Source organism: Monomorium pharaonis, chromosome 6 (genome assembly GCF_013373865.1).
Source record: "Monomorium pharaonis isolate MP-MQ-018 chromosome 6, ASM1337386v2, whole genome shotgun sequence".
In the NCBI taxonomy this organism is placed as follows: domain Eukaryota; kingdom Metazoa; phylum Arthropoda; class Insecta; order Hymenoptera; family Formicidae; genus Monomorium; species Monomorium pharaonis.
In genome coordinates, this window is record NC_050472.1 from 5,582,433 (window position 1) to 5,604,480 (window position 22,048).

The window sequence follows — 22,048 nt, forward strand, 5'->3', positions numbered from 1 at the left end:
CATATTACGAGCTACAGACCTCGCTTTGACAGGCAGTTTGCTTCTACGCACGCGTTGCGCATTGCTTACCTTTTCGTTTTGTGACCGATGATTAGGATCGGTTGAGCAAAATGGGCCTGCTTAACAGCTTTTCGGTCAACAGACGTACTTTCGAGAAATTTTATTTTTACACATTTAACGTTTATATCGCAGTAAGTATGCAAGCTCTGCGTGAAAAGTGACAACATAATATTAATTCGTCGCATTTTCGACAATGATAATTTGTTACGTGAATAGCTGGACATATTTTAAAAAATTCATAACTTATAATTTTAAAATAAAATTGTGACTTTATCTTAATTACATTGTAATTTTATCTTTATTTCAATTTCATAAACTCATGTAGTATATTTTGTGTGTGTGTGTGTGTAAGAAAGTTAGAAAAAAAAACTTTTATTTGTTATTTATTAATTTTATTATTCATTTATAATTTTGTTATATATAATATAAAATTTTAAAAAATTGAAATTATATATATATATATATATATATATATATATATATATATATAATTTATTATTCTCAAATCATTATGTACACTTATATATTTTTGAACTTACGTATAAAGCTGCAAATTAATTCGACGCCTCAAAATTAAATCGGTGAATAGCAATTCAAAATTGCAGGAATACTGTATTTAATCGTACTTGTGATTACAATATACTTGTGATTGTCTTCAAATTTTTGATACAAGAGACATATTTTGGACTATAATTTTCTTGGAACGAATTCATGGACTTATAACATTTCTACAACAATAATTTCAATCTTGTTTTTTGATTTATTACTTGAAACCTAAAATCAAAAGTGAAGATCAAAATGTTGCATTTATTTAAATTAACAATAATAAATAAAAAAACTTGATCAAAATTGTCGTTGTTGCTTTAATTTTTATATGTTAATATTAAAGTTAAAGCAATATGCCATAAAAATTCATATGATTATTCATTCTTCAGAGAAGGAAAATATAATCAGAAAACATTATAGAACATAATTATCATTGTCCGGCAGAGAGAAATATTTTTTAATTTTAAATTAATTAAAGATACATTGCAAAAATTGTGAGCTAATAGCGATAAGAATACTTAAGATATAAGCTCATAATGCAAACATATAAAACATCTCGTTGCAGGTATGTGGATTGTCCACAGTAGCCTGGTCCAGAGCAGCAACCTTCCAGATCGAAAGTGTGAACAGAATCACGGCCTGGAAAGACGACGCTACTATTTCGTTGGAAGTTCTTATGATTGTCGGTACCTCTCTCTTTCTTATCGCTTTCTTCGGAGGCGGATTCAGCTTATTGTATTTCGACAACGCGAAGTTCAGGAATTGGTGGTCCTATACTTTCTGCACGACTGCTACAGTAAGTTTTTCCATAAACGTTATCTTCCTACTCAGAACTTACAAAGCTTAGTAATCTCGCTTTTATCGTGCGAAAACAGAGAGCAAACCTATATCTGATAAATATTTCTTATCATCGATATTTTTTTTAATTATCGTGCGTATTCGCGCGGGATTTAAACGGCACAATTATTCGGACAGTTGGACAGTTTTGATTTAACACTGAAAAAGATCGAGTTGATGCGCTAATGTTGTTGCTTCTGTATAGTTTGCAGTTTTATTCTTGGTTGTGATAATTGCACAAGCAACCGCTGCGATCTACATGCTCGTAAAGGTACCAACAGCTAAAGATGATTTTATAGAAGCCTTCAAAAATTACTATCAGCGAGAGGGGGACAAGCATTTTATAGATGACACTCAGGCCGGAGTAAGAATTTTAAGAATAATATATTTTTCTGAATGAAAATATTTACATAAAATAACTTTTTGCAGTTATTTTGCTGCGGTATTAATTCTTACCGTGATTACGCGGAGATTCTTCGTAGTCCAATCCCAGGCAGTTGCTGCGATTCGTGGAGAATTGATTCGTGCACTGAAGATGATGTAAAATATAGACGCGGCTGTGTACATTTGTTAAGTGTTTATGGATATACATTGGCATTCAGCATCTACGCAATAAGCACTTTCACGCTGATTGTCACAGTAGTTGAGGTAAATAGATGCTGTAAAATACGAAGAAATTACATAAAAGTTGAAAAAATATATATATTCATTTAATTGGAAGAAATACGAGATAATAATTATGATTTTATGCCAGCTTTCAGAAATGTTTTCATGCTAAAATTTTTCGCTGAAAAAATTTCGTGTGTATATTTTTTCGTTCTTTTCAGTTCGTTGGCTTCATTATCGCACTGTACCTGGTATATTCTATAAGAAAAAGGAATGCAATGGAGACGCAAACAAAGAAGTATCAACAGCCACACGTCACTCCTCGCTGAAATAATTCTAATAAAATATTTGCAGTTCGCTTTGATATTTTAACTCTTTTGGGAGGAATTTTAACGCACTTGATTCAAGATCTACAAACAAATATTGATTTTATTTTTAAATAATATTAAAATGTTTTGTTTGTACTATGTTCCTAACTTTCTCTTTTTATACATATTTATACATTTGAATATCGTATCATCAATATACATATATTTTAATATATGTATATAATTGTCCTTTGATTCAAGTTCACACCTGTTTTCGATAAAAATATGAAAATACAAAAACCAAAAAAATCTGTAATTATTTAATACATAAAATTGTTTCGTACATCAATAAAACTAATTTTTCTCTTTAAGAAAGAGAAAACAAATAATATCTTAAAGGTTGATTGTTTTACCTTATAAACTATGGCAACTATGCGATCATATGTCTACTCTAATCTAATGGGTTTACATTTAGATACATAATGGATGTGTATATGTCTATAATATATTTTATATATTGTTTAATTATTTATTTCATCGTTTTTCTTTTTTCGATGCAATATGCACTCATATACGATTATTAATACTGTTGTTGCTGCTGCTTCTGCTATTACTGCAAAACTCTCTAGCTCTGCATAATAAGTAAATAAATGTAGTTAAAGGTAATCAATTATAAGAGAATTTTTCGTTTTACGTTCATATATATTGTCGTTATTTATTAAGTTCAAGAAAGGATAACTTACATTTGTGTTGAGCTATAATACATACTATGTACATCGTCGTTCAGCAAGTCTCATTTCACGAGATTATCGTTTGACTTCTACTGCGAGACCGGGAATAATGGAGGCATCGCTGCTCCCAATGTAGAACTTACAAACATCTTAAAGCTATATCATTAGTCTATTATTTTTAGGCTGCAGGACAAAAGTTGTTTCTTCGAGAAGAGAGTTTTACATCTTTACTATCAGTTTTGCATTTTAAGTAAAATAAATAGTCAAATAAATTACGGCCTCTCTATGGTTGAAATTAGTATACATAGCAACGGAAAATCTTTTAAGATTATCACTAATTGGTATTAATTAACTCTGCACGGCATGCCGATAAAACTGGAAAAGTTCTTTTTACACAACTGTTAATAATATTTTTTCACTGTATGTTAGATCTGTATCATTATTTAATAATAATAGTAATGTGTATAAAATTAATCGTCATTTTATTTATTAAAATGTTACCTTACATATGATCGTGATAATATAAAATATCATTCACATATCACAAAATCATAATTTATATATTCCTAAAATCCTTCTCAAATGTTCAGAAAATGTTTTTCGAGAAAAGTTTACGTTATATTTAAAAAAACTGCGAGATTATTTGGATCTTTGTAGCTTGAACAAATTTTTCAAATTGTTCAGAATATTTTTGTAAGATCAATCAATGTGCCTGCTTTATAATAAGAAATAATACAGTATATTGAGATAAACTTGACCAAGCTCCAGTTTGTAAAAAAAAAATCATAGTCTCACTTGCTTGACTAGAACAGCAGCAATGCGAGAAAATGCAGGGCAACTTTTAACGTCCGTGCAGCCTCTCCATCTCGAATATTGAATCTCGTCACATGTGGGTATACATCTACGTGTAAAATATCTCGATCCCTATCGACTCGTTACTTTATGTTTACGTACGCTAATGATATTACGCCTATAAATCCGATCATAAATCACGTTATTCAGAAATTCGCTCGTCCCGGAGCGACGGATTTCGTACAAATTATGCCAAAGTAACTCCTTGAATTCGTTCACGCAACAAAGTAATCGTTAGTGTTTTTACGCACAAAAAATCGCTCGCTCTCTCTCTCTCTCTCTCTCTCTCTCTCTCTCTCTTCATCACAAACCTACTATATTACAAAGTTCGGAAGCAAAATGTACAGGCTCGTTCTTATCTCTAGGGACAGAAGAAAATAGTTCATCACGCATGGACCGAATCAGTTTTAACGATATTCGTGGCTCTTAATGCTCGTTGATAACAAGATCAAAGGGGGCAAGGAAAGTGGATAAGGGTAGGAATATAAAATATCGGGTCATAGAAAATCGACGAGTACTTTTTAATCTACGTTCTCTAAGCTCACTTTGGAAGGTGATCGCGCCGTTATGCGTTTCGAAGTCATTTTATAATTATATTCCGTGGAGAATGTGTTTGAAATGCGTTCTCGAGAAATTATGTTTCTTTTAATCAAACACAAGATCTTTGATAGAGTTATTTGATGGAATTCGTAATTTTTAATTTATGTTTTTAAAAGTTTTAAGTAAATTAAAAATAAACTTACATTTTTAATAAATTTACATTATCTTTAGAAGTGAAATATAATCATTCCTTAATTACTTTACAGTTAAATGTTAATACATAAATATATATAAATTTAATATTTTCATAAGAGAATGCTGCTAATTTCCAAAGATTTATCAGAGATCTTGCTTTTTGTGCAATTGCGATATACAATATCCAAAATATTCGTAAAAAGGTTACAAGATGAGTCTACATCTATGTCGCCATTGTGCGTTCACTCCGGTACGAGAGCCTTCCAATCGTAGCGATCCGTGTCCGTCGTACACGCTACTTTAATGTCACAGGTCGACTACAGTTTACATATTCTTATCGCTAATTCTTTGATTAATATTTATCCACACATACCCATTAGTAGATCCTTTTGTTTTGCGCACCAAAGTACAGTTCGGAAAGTTCAAGTCAAGATTCATGTCGTTTTACATTAAAGAAAGCTATCGGGTTTTTGTTTAACCTGACATAGGCTGACATTAGTTGAAAACAAGCTAAGATCGAATCTAGATGGAAGTTGTATCCAGCTCGTGCTAACGATCCTACTTGACCAGCTTTCGCTTTCGTTTACTTTCAACTGTACGACAGTGCGTTATTTATATCTTGAATAAGAGGAAGCTCGCAGAGAAAGAGACAAAAGACAGCCTATTGTCTCAAAGTATAAATCTATTTCCGACGCGCGACACTTTAACTTCCCCAATTGTTGGGAATAAAACGTCAGGACTCCGTAAAATTCCAAAACTCGAACCGCAGCGTCGAGGACATTGTAGGGTAATGTACAAATCATTCTTTCGTCGTAAAGGATGGCGAGCGACATTGATCTAACGTAATTTCTCACATGATTACAAAACAATCTTTGACAAAAAACGTCCATTAGTACAGCGTTGTTTGCGAATAATTGTTTATCTTTTATTGCGTAATAGATAGAATCACACGTTCAGGTAGTTTGCCATTTTGATGCGCTATCATTGGCATGATTAGGAAGTATATGATTTGACGATGATGTTGCGTTTAAGTAAATTCGCGGAACTCTTCCTAGTAGACACCACTAATAAAACTTGTATACACATCTATAAAAAAAAATTATGTTATACCTGTACATACATCATAATCGCAGCATATAAAAAAAGCAAACCTTCACAAACATATTTTTAAAAGGCAAATAATTACTGATTAATTTATTAAGAAAAGCTTCTTAATTCTTCACACAACTGCTAAAAATCATTTACTAAAATCAATATGAGAATAGAGCAAACTAAATAAATACATTGATAAATTTACAAAGGCTGCGTTCAGCTTTGCAACTGTTGTAAAATTCTTTTATATAATTGGTTTATGCATTTAGATCCGACAGGAGCTAAGGGCAAGAACCAAACGTATTAAAAAATTTTACAGTTGTAAAGCTGCTTTTTCTTACTGAACGCAACCAAAGTTAATCCTTTTTCAATAAAAAAAAAAAAGCAATTTAAAATTATGATTTTATTTAAAATTATATATTTTACATTTAAAAATTATATTAAATCTATATATTAAAAAAAAAAAAAGATTAAAACAATTAGATTTCGTGAGTTATTCAATAGAATCAAGACATTGCGTTTCATTAGCAAGGAAGAGCTCGCGTTTAAACAAAAAATTCTACATGTTTTATAAAATCGATCCGTCGCCGCCGTCGCTGTTGTCCCTAAAGCGGCGAAAGCTTCATGATGTCACTGTTGAGATCGACAGATGATGGTGCGTCATCGTCTAGATCGAAAGGGCTGTTGTCCGAGTCTCCGAGCGAGGAAGAAGGCTCCTTCGTCGTCGCCGCGACGAACTCGTCGAGGAAGTCGAACGAGGCCACTGCCTCGCGCTCCTTGTCCCCGTAGCGCACAAAGAAGTCATCGCCGCGGCCGATGATCGACGGCCGGGCAGAGCCCCACGTGGACGGCAACCGGAGGACGCGATGTGCCTGGGCCGCCGACGCTGAAGAAACCAAGGGCACACAGCAGCGGGTCAACAGATGCTGCTCTCAGACTTCACTCGATCGACTCGATTTTGACTCGCTCTTTCTCTCTCTCTTTCTCTCTCTCTCTTTCTCTCTTCTCTCTATACCGGCTCTAGCAGACACAGAGTAGCTCGGCTTAGCACTCTCTTTCATCGTATTCTCCCTCTCTCTCACCCTCTCTCCCTATTCCTCTTTCGTTCTTTCCTTTCTTTCCCTTTCCTCTCTCATGCTCCTCTATCCGTATCGTTCTCTCCGTCTTCCACTACTATCGCTCCACCGCACCGGTTATACCTCTCTTTTTTTTTCTTTTTTTGTAGAATTTAGGCATTTGGCGGGTGCACGACCGAGTGGATGATGCATGATGCACGTCGGACAAATCGTGCGTGCGATAATTTCATTAAATGTATTCGTTTTCTGCGACAGATCATAGACAAGCAAAAGTTATGTTGATATTTTGGCTCACTCCTAAAAACTTTTGATCTTAATTTAAAGCTTTATTGTAGTAGATCTTATACAAGCTAATTTTTTGATAAATAATTAACAATAATCTAATAGTATATACTAATCTAAAATAGAAATTTTGATAAAAACCTTATATCTAATTTATATTTAACAGAATTATTTGTCAAACACGTTGCACGCCATTTATCCGATGTACTTATGTGACATGATTATGATTTATTCGAGAATAACGATAAATTAATCAGAATTGTACAAATACATGATAATAAAAGATGTTACTTCTATGAAGCAAGAAACAGAAATTTATTCAAGTTACGCAATCCTATGTGAAATTAATAATGATTGATAGTATAGCGAGATTATAGATCCAACATAGATAGACATATAATGAAACAAAGTAGTCGAGAAGGAGGATGAAGATGTTGAAACGGTCTTGCACGTGCCAACAAGGTTTAGAGATTATCAATTCGCTCGCAGTACTACGAGAGAGAAAAGTGACTATATTATTCTCAATTTATACCCTGACGCAATTCCACTTGACGAGCCGTGTTTTATTTTATTTTATTTGACATATACATAATGTTCGTATTTGCAGTTTCATAAATTGCACATTCGCTCGCGCATCTTTCTTTTTTTTTAAATACTAAATTTGCACATTAACTTGCACTCTTGTCTAAAAGTCTTTGGATGTTTTGAATTGCGTCATGCCTTTGCAGACATTTGATTATTCATATACATATATAAAACTAGATATAATGCATCTAAGAAATTGCACTACGTTTAATTACACAGCGTAATCTCCCTCTTTGATTATATACATGTTTTGATTATATAATTTATATTCATTTATCATTTAATGTACCTTTTTGTATCTTGTCCCAAGACTTTCGGACGGCAATATGTGTCAAGTAGGCCACGCGAGTATACGCGTGAACGAGACGGAGAGATGGAATTGCGTGAAGGCGCTACACCAGGAGCGATCACTGCCGGTTAATAATTCTGTTAGTATAAACCAATGGTCAGTCCAGGACGTGGTTCAGGACGAAATAGGTTCCCCGGCGCGGCAATGCATTCCTTCCAATTGGTCAAGTCGTTTATAGAAACTGATCGTCACTAAGCCGAACTACGTAGCTTTTCTTGTGACAATCAAAGCACACCGCGTAGGCGCTACCATCTGAACAGAAAATATGGAAAAGGCTATGTACAGCGAAAAGGCTGCTGAGCACCAACGATAGCGACGCCGAATTGTACTGTGTTAATTGCGAGTGTCTAAAGTAATTATGAGAGTAGACAAAACACAGCCGCACGATCGAGTGTGACAAGACGTGTAAACGTGTGACGTCGACTTTGAATGTGTGTGGTGAAAAAGGTGTTGCCGTTTTAAGCTTATGAGAGCAAGCGCTATTCGCATACCACCTGCAAAATTACCTAAAGCATTCCATAAGCTTGTTTTCTCCAATATTGGAAGACTATACGCCTAAAAAGCGTTTAAACTGTTATCTAATTTGCTCCTTCTTGATATTTACTAATGCAATAATTTTACACGTGAAATGTGTAACAAGATTGATTTTAAATATAATTTGAGATTTAATTTAACGAAGATATTTAATACTTAAATTCATTAATAAAATAAAATAAAATTTTAATAACAAATTCTGTATAATCTAAAACTAATGTAGCAACATTTTATTCTAACTATCAAAATAAATAAAATAAATTTAGATGTTCTGCATACAACGTATAGATTTCCGATATTGGATTTTTGTTAATAAAGTTGTAGCTTCAACCGTTTTGCGTTTTCACGCTGGTTGATTAGTAGTTTTATTTTTAAACAAAAAAGCATAATGAGAGTATTAAACAATGATTGTTAAAGATAAAAAGTGTTAGCTAAGAATTAGGCGCCAAGACTGACAGAGATTGTAGAATCACATTTAAATTACGCGTTTTGCGCAAAAGTGGTGAGTAGTGATACGCGAAAACGGCATGGCGAGAGTGTCTACGGAGTAGATATCCGAAGACAAATACCTTTCTTTTGCCGTCGGTACCGGTGTAATCTGTGTAAGTGACGGTAATCAGGTGGTTCATCCCCCGAGTCGCTGCCTGCCGAACCGCTGCTCGATGTCGCTGAGGAACTTTCGCTGCTAGCTAACATCACGTCTAAAAGATTGGCTCTGGCCTAAATAAACATATAAAAATTAGTGATTATTTTTTTACCTGAAAATTATTACATATATTAAAAATATATAATAAAGTAAAGCAAGTTACGTAATAAGTATCTTTAATTTGTGGTAGCTTTTACTGAAGAATTATTATATCTTATGCAAATAATTTCTAACAATCAATTTTTGCTCGAAAAATTAATAAAACCATTAAAGTATGGTCTATTTGCGCGAGCATTATTCTATTACTTATATACTACTTAAACATTTTTATAATTTAGTTTTGGTAGGCAATTCACCTTGGGGTCGGTGAAGTCAATATCACGTTCAACGTGAACCCATCCTGTCGGGCAACAGCAAGCGAGATCCAATTTCTCCAGCTGCGAGTCGTTGTTAACAATGTTATGAGCGACGGTAGTATCCTCGCCCTTTCGAATCATGCGGTTTAATTCGTCTATAACGTCCTTGGATGTGGCCCGCTCATGGAAGCTTAATGTTCGATCCCTACCCTCCACAAGAAGCGTCGCTCGTGCCGGACTGACCTGTATGAACATCATAATTGTTATTATAACAAAGTAAGCTAAGAATTAGATTACACATTTTATTTATAAATACAAAATTAATCTCTCTCTGTAGTATTAATAGAGTTTATTAATATGTTAATTAATATGTTAACTAATTATATATTATTTTATAATAGTACTAACTATGCCACTAACTATCCCACGCGTTGCTGTGGCTCTCTATTCTTATGCTACATTTTTTTCAAATTTTCTTTGCTTTCGTTGTTTAACTTTCAAGAGCTTTGCTTTACTGTTGCTCTTTTTATTTTATTTTTTAATAAGCATTTATCTATCTTTAATAACTAATCTCTAATATTCATTTATTCACGTATTTCTAACTTACTTTATTTATTTATTGCCTTTGGCACTGTGTTCAATTAATTTGTTTCTATTTATTGTTTTGTATTTTTATTATAATGTAATATAAATCTTATTTTATTAAAACTTAGAAATAATTTTCAATTAAAAAAACCGAATTTTTTTAAAATACCCATTTTTTTAAATTAAGCATTTTGAATTAGAGCGTATGTATTTAATTTATTATTGATTAATTTTATGAATCAATATTTTGTTATTTTTTTTTAAACTGCCATAGATTTAGAAATCCATTCAAAAGACTGTTTTAAATAAGTTCCTTTTTTTCAATAAAATAACAGCCATCTTCATTTTTCTTATTACCTTAATTTAAACACAATAGAAACATTCTTCGCCTCTCCCGGTCTCTCCCGATCTCTCCCCGTCTCTCCCCGTCTCTCCCCGTCTCTCCCGGTCTCTCCCTGTCTCTCCCCGTCTATCCCGGTCTCTCCCCGTCTTTACCCGTCTCTCCCGGTCTCTACCCATCTCTCCCGGTCTCTCCCCGTTTTTCTCCGTCTCTCCCAGTATCTTCCGATCTCTCCTCGTCTCTCCCGGTCTCTCCCCGTCTCTCCCGGTCTCTTTCGGCTTCTCCCGGTCTCTCCCCGTCACTCCCGGTCTCTCCCCGTCTCTCCCGGTCTCTCCCCGTCTCTCCCGGTCTCTCTCGGTCTCTCCCCGTCTCTCCCCGTCTCTCCCCGTCTCTACTCGTCTCTACCCGTCTCCCCCCGTCTCTCCCCGTCTCTCCCGATCTCTCCCGGTCAATATAATTATTTCGAAATTACTTAATTTAAAATGATTTAATTTAAAATAATTAATATCAAATCTATAATTATTTCAAAATTAGTGTTCAATTTTACCTTTTTTAATATCCTGTATTTGTCTTTTAATATAAACATTTTTCTCAAATTTTTTATTATTTAAATTTACCATTCAAGCATTTATCTATCTTTAATAAATCTAATATTCATTTATTCACATACTTCTAACTTACTTCATTTATTTATTGCCTTTAGCACTGTATTCAATTAATTTGTTTCCCGGTATATCCAAAATCAAATTCTATAAGAACATTCCTATTTTCGAATGCAACATTGTGTCAAAATTTCAAATCCTGCCATTGATTCTAAATTGTCATATACACGCTAAAAGAAACATTTTCAAATTAAAGGCTTGCATTTATGAAACGACCAGTAATAAATCTAATATTCATTTATTCGCGTACTTCTAACTAAATTCAATACAACGTTGTGTCAAAATTACAAAAAAATATTGTTTAAAATTAAATTATGGCCATCATTTTTGAAACACACAGTATTTCCAAAAGCAGACTCCATAAGAACACTTCCGGTTACGAATGCAACATAGTGTCAAAATTTCAAAGCAATCGGTGAAAAATTTACGGAGATCTTAAATGAGGAACAAACATTTACATTTTTATTTATATAGATTATATATTATACTACATATATTCAATATTAAGCAAAGTAAATTCACGAATTTGTCTTTTAAATGGGCTAGAAAATTATTGAAGAAAAAGAAAGGAAATTTCACGGATATTACCTTTTTCTTCGTGCAAATTTGAGTAATATTCGGAAGCAAAACTTACAACCGTACTAGGCGTAGAGGAAGTCGCGGCCTCTTCGTCCTCCTCAGGAACAGCTCCTAATTCCGACGGAGCTACTGTTGTATACGTGATTCCGCCGTTACACGACACGGCACTTACGATCCTTTCTTCGGGTGCCAACGGTGGTACTTGTATTTGATCGAGCAACTCGTCGTTGCTGCTTATTTCTATTGCGTTTTCGGTACTGCATTCTTGAGCGGGCGATCCTTCTATCTCTGGTATTTTCATCTCTCCCGTAAAATCATTTTTACTATAGCCCACTTCTGTAAGTGGAGCAATTTAAAATACATTTTTTAATATACCTTTTTTATTATTTCAACTCCTATTTATATTTATATTAAAAAAAATTTTTTTACTGTCTCTTAGTTGCTTTTTTGTTTACTTTCTGTATTATAATTACATCAACGATAATTTGAATGCAAAATAGCATGGGATATTCCCTGTTTAATTAGCAAATACGATTAATTGGTTAATCACCTTCGGTCGAGTGAGACACGTTCTGCGGTTCTACGGGATTGTTCGGTGACTCCGTGAGGTACATTTGTTGCTCGGCGATGAAAGACAGGACGCTCTGAAGCGCTTGTTCCCTGTCTGGTGGTGGTCTACCGCTCCTGGACGACGTGCTCGCTAGACTTTTGGTACTTTCAAACTTTACTAGCCGGTAAAAGTCCCTGGTGAAATCCGTCCCAATTGACGGAGTGTCGGGATCATCACTGCAGCCGGAAAGCGCCGCTGATGAACGCTTACTCGAGTTTTCTAGGGCACCCTCCTCGCTGCTCCAGGATGCGCCGGGACTTGAGGCATATGGCCAGGGTCCGTTCGCTCTTGCGTCCATTAAAAGCGCAACCTGGGAAATAAAAAATTATAATTAATTTAAAAAATTAATTAATGAATACTGACATTGATTTTGTCAAATAAAATTAACTTTATAATTATAAAGTGTGTGTGCTAATTCAAACTGAGTCAAGTACATATTATGTGTTTTAAAGTTTAAAATTTTTAATAAAACTTTAAAAGAGAAAAAAAAGTGAAAAATAAGCAAATAATTATTAAAATATCTGAACAAATATCTTTGATATAGAATAATTATAAGTCACAAGGATGAACGGAAGATCTCTATTCTTTAAGTATTAAGCTCTTTTGTAAATTTAAAAGTATTTAAGGTTTTAATATGCATTTATTTATGAATTAATACATTCAATTAGTAAATTAATAAAAACCAAAATTAATCAGCCTGCAACAGACTAGACTTTTCGCAATGACATTCTTATTAAGCTAACTAAATGAACGCGGTAGACGTCGATCGATATCGTGTAACGCTCGACGAGCGTACCAGCTCTCCTCCAGTCCTGTCAGCGAGATAGCTCGCGCCATTCCATAGACACTCGTTCGCGTCCTCCTCCAATTCCAGGAGATTATGCTCCTTGATTGCCGGCAGGGCGGGCGTGTTTGTAGTAGCTGGCTGCTCCTTCCACAATGCGGATTCATTTTGAACGAGATCCTCCGTGGACAGAGAGAAACTCCAATCCTCCAGCTCCGCCCTGTCGTACTCCAATTCAAGCAGATCCCTGTGCTGCTGCGCGCTTCTACTGTCATCGAGCCTGAAACCCATGCGGTGATCAATTCCATATCTTTACGTTTCGATTTTATCAGTAATCTAGATAGCTCTAGCGAGCGTACGGTTTTCTCTTCCGGCTGCATCGGTTTCGTAAAAAAAAAATGTGCAATTGGAAAACCGTAATTGTATAAATACATACAACTTTATCACATTTTTTTACAATGCGTAACATATTTGAAATATAAATGCATAATGTTTGACAAGACGAACGCAGGATGGATCGGCTCTGGATAATCTGACAAATATTATTCATCCTTCTAACTCTTAAAAATCACACCCTTTTATCTTATTTTTTAAATTTATATTAACTAGACATTACAGACGCACGCTTCGCGCGCGACATTTAACTTTTTATTTTTTACTTTTTGAAAATAAACTACAACGATAATTGTATAGATAACTATCTATACAAATTTGACAGCTGTCAAAATTCAATTGCAATGACAGTTATTCGTTGGATTTGTTTATTGCAGTTGTTCATTTTTTGTTTAATCCAACCTTCATAATCTAGTAATTATACACCCTTTAAGACATATATACATATACGGTGAACATACCTGAGCCATTGTTGCACGTACTCAGCGTCCCAGCCTTCTTCCTCCACCAGCAGGAGAGAGGACGAGGCCATGGGGCTAGGCAGCTTGTACGGCGTAAAATTGGTGGTGGTGGTGAGTTTGAGACAGAGGTGGCTGTCGGAGAAGCTGCGCATCACGTGTTGATAGGGCAACAGATCCTTAGTCGGGGGATAACTGTGGCGCGGATTAATGCCAACGGTGAGATTCAGAGGTAGAAAGAGGACGTCCGGGTCGCCGGTGTCGAGAGCGACGAGACGCGCGTCCGGCGAAACGTCGGCCTCGGTCTCGTCGGTCGCCTCCTTCAGATCTTCAAGGCCGCGCGCGGACGGCTCCTGACGCGTACCCTCGCCCTGGACGTCGCTCGACATGGTCGAGTAGCCCTCGTCGCGATTACCGCTCTCCGGGCTCTCGCTGCCCTCTTCCTCCGATGGTTTTTGCGCTGCAAACGATTTGGTCGAGCAGTCCCGAGAAGAGCGGGCGTTTCGTAGTTTTGTTTTATTACTCTATATCGCATCATTGAGATGTAATAATATCATCAAATGATAGAATAAAATATTTTAAGAATAAAAAAAAAAATTTTTTTTAGATTTCTAACTTAATTTCACAATGAAAGATGAGTTAGTACCAAGAGGTCTGTTACGTCGGCACTTAGTGGCTGCCATCACGGGTATCTGCAAGTTGAGGGAACGCGGCCTCGAGAGGGGGACCCAAGAGGGATCCAGACCCAAGGCGGTGACTAGGGCAGCTGGACCACCTTCGAGGATTCCTTGGATAAGTTCGGTTGGGCTTCCAGGACTGGCAGCCTGCGCCAAGAGTCCCGACAGCGTTCGATTTTGAGCTTCAAGCTCTCGTATACGTCTCTGCAACGCACCTATTTCTTCCCTGAGACCCTGAGAACAATCCGTTGGTCATCAGTACTCTTGTTCTCGACATACCTCGCGATACATCGTTCGAGGAAAGCGCGTTAGCGGGTGAGAAGAAGCGTGTTAGCAAATTAGCTTTTCAAAAAGTACTTTCAAATAGAGTATTTTTAATATTTATTAATATCGGATAAAAAATGCTTTTTAAAAAATAATAGACCTTTTAGATTTATACAAACTGTATATTACGTACATAATCTAAATTAAATTTTACTCTTTTTCTGAATTATTTAAATCTTAGAACAAATACATCAGTGAAAAAAAGATATTTTTAGATTCTATTCTTAAAAAATTTTGAAAAGATTCTTGCATACGCGGACATCATAATTACTCTTCTAATTCTAAGCGCGACAGATTCTGAACATTATTAAATAGTGTTAAAGATCCATGATTACAAATTTCATTCATTATTCCTTAAATAATGTCTTAATAAATCCTAATAAAAACGATAAAATTTTACAACTAAGGTTTAGGCAAAATGTAAAATTAAAGAAAATGTCAGAATCTTATTTATTTGTATCACAGATAAGACCATACATTTTTAACTTCTATTTCAAATAAAAAAGCCATATGAAAGTTTGCACGCAAAGCTCTGCATACGCATGACGGCTTCTTCGTAGCGAGTACTGTCTATTCGGAGGGGCAGAGATAAAGGTGCAGGGTGGTAACGAGAGCATAGCGATGAACCTTTTGCGATAGGAGAGCGCGGACCACCTGGTTGGCGACGTCGTCCAGGCACCGCTCGTACTGCCGACGCTGCGCGTCGGCGTCCCGCGCCAGGGCCGCGTGCTCCGTCTCGAGGGTCGCCAAGCGTGCGACCAGGGCGGCGTGCACTTCACCGGCGCATGCCGCCTCCAGGCCGCGCAGCTGACCACGCATCGACTCGTTCTCCAGCTGCAGCTTCGATATCTGCGCCTGGTACTGGTGCACGCGCGTCTGCAAACAGACGAGGTAAACATTATTCCTGGCACGGTCCCTAAAGCTACGTGACGCCACGTGGAGACGGGACGCAAGGGACACAGAGAGGACTGTTAACGATACGAACAACAATGCGCGACATGACAATGCGATGATAAGCGCAGCGTAATCCGAAATTTGTCGGAAATTATCGTCGCCGGGTCTGAAAATTAACATCTCCAATTACGACATCCTGCAACGATGCGGAATAATTATTGTTGCTGGCACTTTATTGAAGTGCAATATATTATAATAATAACGATCATTATAACTAATTCATGTTGCATATAATTATTATTAACTACAATATCTGTAATCCATAATGTCTCCATAATGATAATCTCTCTCTTTCTCTCTCCTTCTTTACAGTTTTTGAAATATAAAACAATCAATTAAGTAAAAAACATCACGTTAAAATCTGGAAAGATTTAAAAGATAATAACACCACAATTTCTAATTTCTAATTTGTAAAAAAAGAGAGAAAGAAAGAGAGAAAAAGGGGGAGAGAGAGAGGGAGAGAGACTAATTAGAATGATACACATTATGAATTTATTATTCGATATATTCTACTATTTTCATCTTCTCTTTTTTAAAGAATGTCTCAATTGCATAATAAAGTAAAAGGTAACTTTAATTAAAATCTAGCACTTTACATAAACCGTCTGATAAAATTAATCCAAGACAAATTATTGCTCAGCGAACACTTTCGCATTCGGCGGTTTTAATCCTATTTAAAGCACACACGTTCGCGATCATAATCTCGTTCTTAACTCGGTGTGAAAGTAAAGAAAAAAAAAATTGCAGGCCAATGAAGGCTCTGTAAATATAGCACGCGCTAGAGCTCAATTCTCGACGGTCGTTAAAATTAAGCGCTAATGGATTGTTTCGATCCTATCAAGCCGGAGTGACTCACGTCGCTCCTCGCGACTACTGGGCGTTAAACATCGTGCGCTCGCGTTTTAACTCGGTCACCGTAAAAAGAAAATCGACCGGTCGGATTTAAATATCCCAGGCCGCGCGGCACAACACACGGATATTTCCGCAATTTCCTCGACGGGCGGTCCTATTACAGAACGGAACCGCTCTCTTAAATTATCCGTTCTTAAAATACCAGGACAACATCCGCGCGACGGTCTTCTTACTCCTGTTCTCAAATTGGGAGTAATTACGCCGTGGCACACTCGTGACGATTGCCATTTGCCTCTTAAGTATCCACTCGCGGGACTGCACGTGGAAAGCATTCCGGTGATTTCACACGAATAGTTGTTATTATTATTATGTAAACGTTCAAAGTGGAAATCCAGAAACCTATTTTTCTTTTTATTTAAATCTTCAAAAATTATATTTAACGTTCATCAGAAGTTCTGTAAATAAGTGAGGAGAGATTTGTAGTTCAAATTGAAATTTGTGGAAAATACAATAAAACAGATATAGTTCCTTTTATTTATGGTTTACTATTATACTTGTAATTAAAGACAATTAATTTGTAAAACAAAACTTTTTTTTTTAATCTACTAAGTTTAAAAAAGAAGAGTGTTATTGTAAAATAGTAACCACATAAAGCTCTAATTTTTTACATAAAAATTATGTTGTTTTGTAATAACATCGATGATATAAATCCAACATTAAATTTAGTCTATACGGTAAATGTTTCTGAGAAAAATTAGAATCAGAAAATGGCAGATTAACTGATGGATCGTCACTTTACAAATTTTTGCGTTTTAATTTCCTGTTTGAAATTATGAAATCGTTTTTACACGTACACTAGAATGTCTTTTAAATTCTCATTTTCGAGTTTTCAATATGCCGCTGTTGCTTTTTAAAATAAAAGAAGACTTCTAACGTCTGACTTTCAGTACCATCGGGGCAATTCAGTTCGCAAGGTTGAGGTCTTTAAAAACTTTAACCCGCCAGTGCCTCCTTACTTTAGTTCTCAAACGGAAGTAATTACGTGGCGGTGAAGTTCGTGACCAGCTCGCCTCTCTCTTATTACTGTTTGCCTCGAATCAGGACTCGGTCTTTTAAACGGCCGAACGCCGTTGAGTTCAACGAGAAAACGAGTCGGAAACGTTTCGGCGAACGATCAAGCGCATTGTTTTCCGGCGACGCCGGCAACGTTGACGTCGACGAACGTCTCTCTCTCTCTCTCTCTCTCTCTCTCTCTCTCTCTTTCTTTTTCTCTCTCTTTCTCGCGGTAGGCCACAATAATAATAACCAGTCGTTATTAGTAGAAAGGCGTTTAACGTTGAATTAGTGCCGCGGAGAACTCTGTCGGGGACAGGGGTGCTAATAGAGGGTGCGTGTGTCTGATTTATAACAGTCGACCCCCGCTATAACACACCCCCGCGTCGCAACGAGCGAGGAAACCAACGATTTTCTGTCGTGCCTCGGCCTGAGGGAGAGTAAAAATGCAGACCGTCCGCCTTCTGCGAATTCTCGTCGACACGCGTTATTTCTCGACGACGCCGAGATCTCGAAGTACCACATATACTTTTTTTTTGCTCAGAGAAACAGCTGAAAAGTCCAGACGTTTCAATCCAGGGAGATTACCTTTCCGTTATAAATTTAGTTAACAATAAAAATCGAATGTTTTCCTAATATTAAATTATACCTATAATTTTTATGCCGTTATACTTTAACACTTTTTAAAGGTACCAAGTGGTCATTGTTGACTATCATTTTTATTTTTACAATTTTTATATTTTAATCTTATTTCTTATGTATATTGAGTCAAGGATAGAGTCTTGACTCTTCTGGCATTTCTCTCGTTATAATTGTAGATACTGTAGCAAATTATATATTGAAAAACCAACATCTGTTACATAAAAAAATATATATAATGAGAAATTTTCCAATGTTTTTTACAATATTTTTGTTCCTCTCTAAGACTCGTACGTTACAATCGCATGCAATCTTTTTACTTCGGACTCATTTTGCCGGAACAAACTAGCATTGCAAATAATTTAAATGGCATCAGCTCTTCTTTTTACAGGCAGCTCTTTTGACGTCACTTTTCCAACAATGTAATATATAATTCACCATAGTATCTGCCAGTATGTTAATATACTGTAAAGTAATCACTCTACAACAAGAATGACGTTATCTCTTCAAAAAAGCCGATACTTTTTCATTTATTTAACAAATAATAGGATCCGAAATTTTCGTCCATTATTTTCTCCCGAAATATTCGGTTTTCCATCACTCTTCATTTTTATACAGCGAGATTCGTTCTCGCTTAGCTCTTTTAATGGGTAAAAAAAAATGTAATCTCCATTAAACGGTGGAATATTCTAAACTCGTCAGCCGTTGCGCTGCGCACTTCTCCGAGCTTCTCAACTTTTCTCTCCGGTCGGGAATTAGTTTCGCAATCCCTACGGGAACGTCTCCCTCGCCGGATGCCGTCTCGTCACTCGATCCGACTCGGCGAAACATTTTTTTTCCTCCTCGCATTATCGTCACCGATCCGTGCAGCGTGCAGTGCGATAGAAGTACATTCGTGCGTTCAGACGTAACATTATACAGTACGCTTCCCGTAGAGATTGCGCGGCTTGTCATTGACAGGCGGTGGCGGGTCGACATCGAACCCGGGGATCGAGTGACGATCGATATTAAACGTTATTTCACGTGGGGGACGGCGATATAGCCTCTCTTTCTCGTCCATTCCCTCCGCAGCGCGTTGCTGCCGCTACCGCGAGGGGGAAGGGAGGAAAGGGCGGGGGCGGAGAGAAGACACCCCCCCGGTATACGGTACGACTCTTTTAGGGGCAAACCGCCCGTGAACGAGATAGCAGCAGCGCACGTGCTGTAAGGATCGGCAGTAAACGTCCGCGTTTACTGTTCCCTCCCTTTATTACCTGAGTCCCTCCGTTCCGCCCCTCCCGCCGGCATACGAGTTTTACGCCGAAAATCATCGCCCGCGAGAGCTTTACGAGAGTCACGAATTGCGGAAACGAGGAGGCGAGGAGAAGCGCGCGCGCAGGAACGGCAAGGGCTTTTATCGGCGCTATTCTTTTGGATAGGATGGCGCGGCATCAATTTCGAAATCGCTTCGCGATTCGCGCGATGGTCATATTAATTCTAAAGTTTGGCGAACCCAAGGGGAGTTTTAACGCAAATTACGTCACTGCGCAGAGACGATGTGCGGGCAAAGGAATTGAAAACACACGCACAATCGATATTCCGACGTGTCTGTTTTCCACGAGGTACAACAAAATAGTAATAGTCGGACTAGACTAACAACAAGAAAGAGAAAAATACACACATACATATATTTTTTAAGGAGATCGCAAAAACGTTTAATTAATTATATTTAACAAAATACATATACGCTTATAACATTTTAATTATTAACACTTTTTATTTGATTCTTTGTGTTGTATCATATAATTTTATTATACCCTCAAAAAAAAAAAAAAAATTAAATTCATGCACGGTAATAAGATAAAAACATGTAAATTTTTCCGCGAAAGGGGAAAGTGGAATCGTAAAGTCTCGCCAAAGTTGAATCGAATTAAATCGCCCGACCCCGATGACGAGCGGTGTGCGAGAAGCAACGAGACAAAGCTACCGTGAATCCGGCACGCTACTTGACGTTTAATAATGGGAACCGAGCAAAATTCGGGTTTGTAACAGTACCCGGGACAATCCGGGCCGAGTGCTCGCGCGCGCGCGGTGAAATACAATAAGGGCACGTCGCCGTGAAGGAGAATACCGGTATTATTGGATAAGGGGAAACCTTTTACCGGGACTGTCATCGTACCGCGGCTTCCACGCAAACCATATATACTTCACAACGCGGGATTCCCCAACAATAAGTGCGCGTTTGTCGTCTGCGATCGCGTATCAACGTCGATTATCTCGTACGCGTGTCATCGCCTGCGTGCAGCACCACGTCACGTTTGATTGACAAAGATGGGGACAAATCTTGGAGATAAATTACGCTGGGGCGCCGCGAATATTTCCTATTCTGTATTTTGACATACTGAATTTCCATAAAAATAAAAAATCTGAAGTCCGTTTGTTAGATCGTTGCACATTTATTTATGGTCGATTTCCATCAATGGATTAACTTTAATTTAACTTTTCCTTGTCGTCTTCTTATTTTAAAAATAAAACAAGATAAAAAGCAAGTTAAATCAAAATTAAGTTAATTTAAGTTAATAAATGGAAATAAATATTAATTTCACAAATTGAATGTTACGATAAATGTATGATAAACGTTAAAATAAGATACTAAATAATTTGTACGAAGCATTTTTTCCGTTGTTACTTCACGCTTGATTCCATAAGAATTTTTAAAATCATAATTAAAAATTGTTACAAATGTGAATGTTGGATTCTCAATATTTTCATCTCTATTTCGTGGAAATATAATGTACCCCATAAAGTGAATAAATTTACATGTTTGAATGTGCGATTTAACGCTTTGCTGTTATTTTTTTTGTAGTGTAAGTTTACGAAGAAAATATTTATACAAAATTATTTAGATAAAATCGAAGGTAAAGCGTAGCAAGTTACTTAACAATCCGTGAGGATCGAAGATAGTTTTACGTACCTCGTAGGACAGTGTGAGCGCCGTTTTCTCCTGCTTCAGCTGTTCGGCTCGGTGCTTCTGTTGCAGCAGACTCCGCGACGACTCCTCCATCCTGCAACAACAAACCAGAACCGTCAGCGTGTGGAGGCTCGCGGATTTTAATCCCACGTTGAAAAGATCCTAATTGAATGAGCCATTGAGACCATTCTCGTAGCTTCCTCGGTAGCTTTCTATTGTGCTGCCGGGAAATTTATTTCGCTCCCTGCGGTCGACCTCGCCTTGGCCCTGAAGAGCCTCGCCTTCGACGAAAGGGACTCTACTCTCGCGAGAGATAAACTCGCAAAGAAGATCTCTCTCTTTTTTTTTTTAACTAACCACTCTATATTTGTCTCGCGCTCGTTCTACATAAGAATCTTTGAATTTAAAACTATAAATCGCTACACGTTTAACAGATTCGCTAGATTATCATCTTTTGTTCAACGTTCCTGCTCTTGCTGATCATGCTTGCATATCCTTCATAAATATTTTAATGCAACAAAATTATTTTTAGATTTGTGTCAAACAAAATTTTTAAGTACTTTAATAAAAAAAAAATCGTTTTTTCCGTATAT

At 36.7% G+C, this 22,048-nt stretch overlaps 2 protein-coding genes across 6 annotated transcripts in view; one reads left to right on the plus strand and one right to left on the minus strand.

Moving 5' to 3' along the window:
- Window positions 1-4: 4 nt before the first annotated feature.
- On the plus strand, window positions 5-3,871 carry LOC105834770 (CD63 antigen). The gene is made up of 5 exons (XM_012677473.3): window positions 5-191; window positions 1,172-1,402; window positions 1,649-1,807; window positions 1,873-2,091; window positions 2,271-3,871. Exons 1-5 carry the CDS (start codon window positions 111-113, stop codon window positions 2,376-2,378), a joined length of 798 nt encoding a protein of 265 aa, XP_012532927.1. The 5' UTR covers window positions 5-110; the 3' UTR covers window positions 2,379-3,871.
- LOC105834768 overlaps window positions 3,046-22,048 on the minus strand; it is a 225,607-nt gene continuing 206,604 nt past the window's right edge. For 2 of the 5 annotated variants that reach the window (XM_012677468.3, XM_036288253.1), the window contains 10 exons: window positions 21,459-21,549; window positions 15,635-15,883; window positions 14,653-14,917; window positions 14,010-14,466; window positions 13,168-13,435; window positions 12,312-12,681; window positions 11,817-12,097; window positions 9,596-9,838; window positions 9,163-9,313; window positions 3,046-6,653 (listed from right to left, as the gene is read on the minus strand). In XM_012677468.3, the coding sequence (XP_012532922.1) occupies window positions 6,373-6,653; window positions 9,163-9,313; window positions 9,596-9,838; window positions 11,817-12,097; window positions 12,312-12,681; window positions 13,168-13,435; window positions 14,010-14,466; window positions 14,653-14,917; window positions 15,635-15,883; window positions 21,459-21,549 (2,656 nt within the window). In that variant the 3' untranslated portion in view covers window positions 3,046-6,372. Of the gene's footprint in view, window positions 6,654-6,890; window positions 8,312-9,162; window positions 9,314-9,595; window positions 9,839-11,816; window positions 12,098-12,311; window positions 12,682-13,167; window positions 13,436-14,009; window positions 14,467-14,652; window positions 14,918-15,634; window positions 15,884-21,458; window positions 21,550-22,048 lie in introns of those variants that run through there. The other 3 variants (XM_036288250.1, XM_036288252.1, XM_036288251.1) reach the window with 3 other exon arrangements.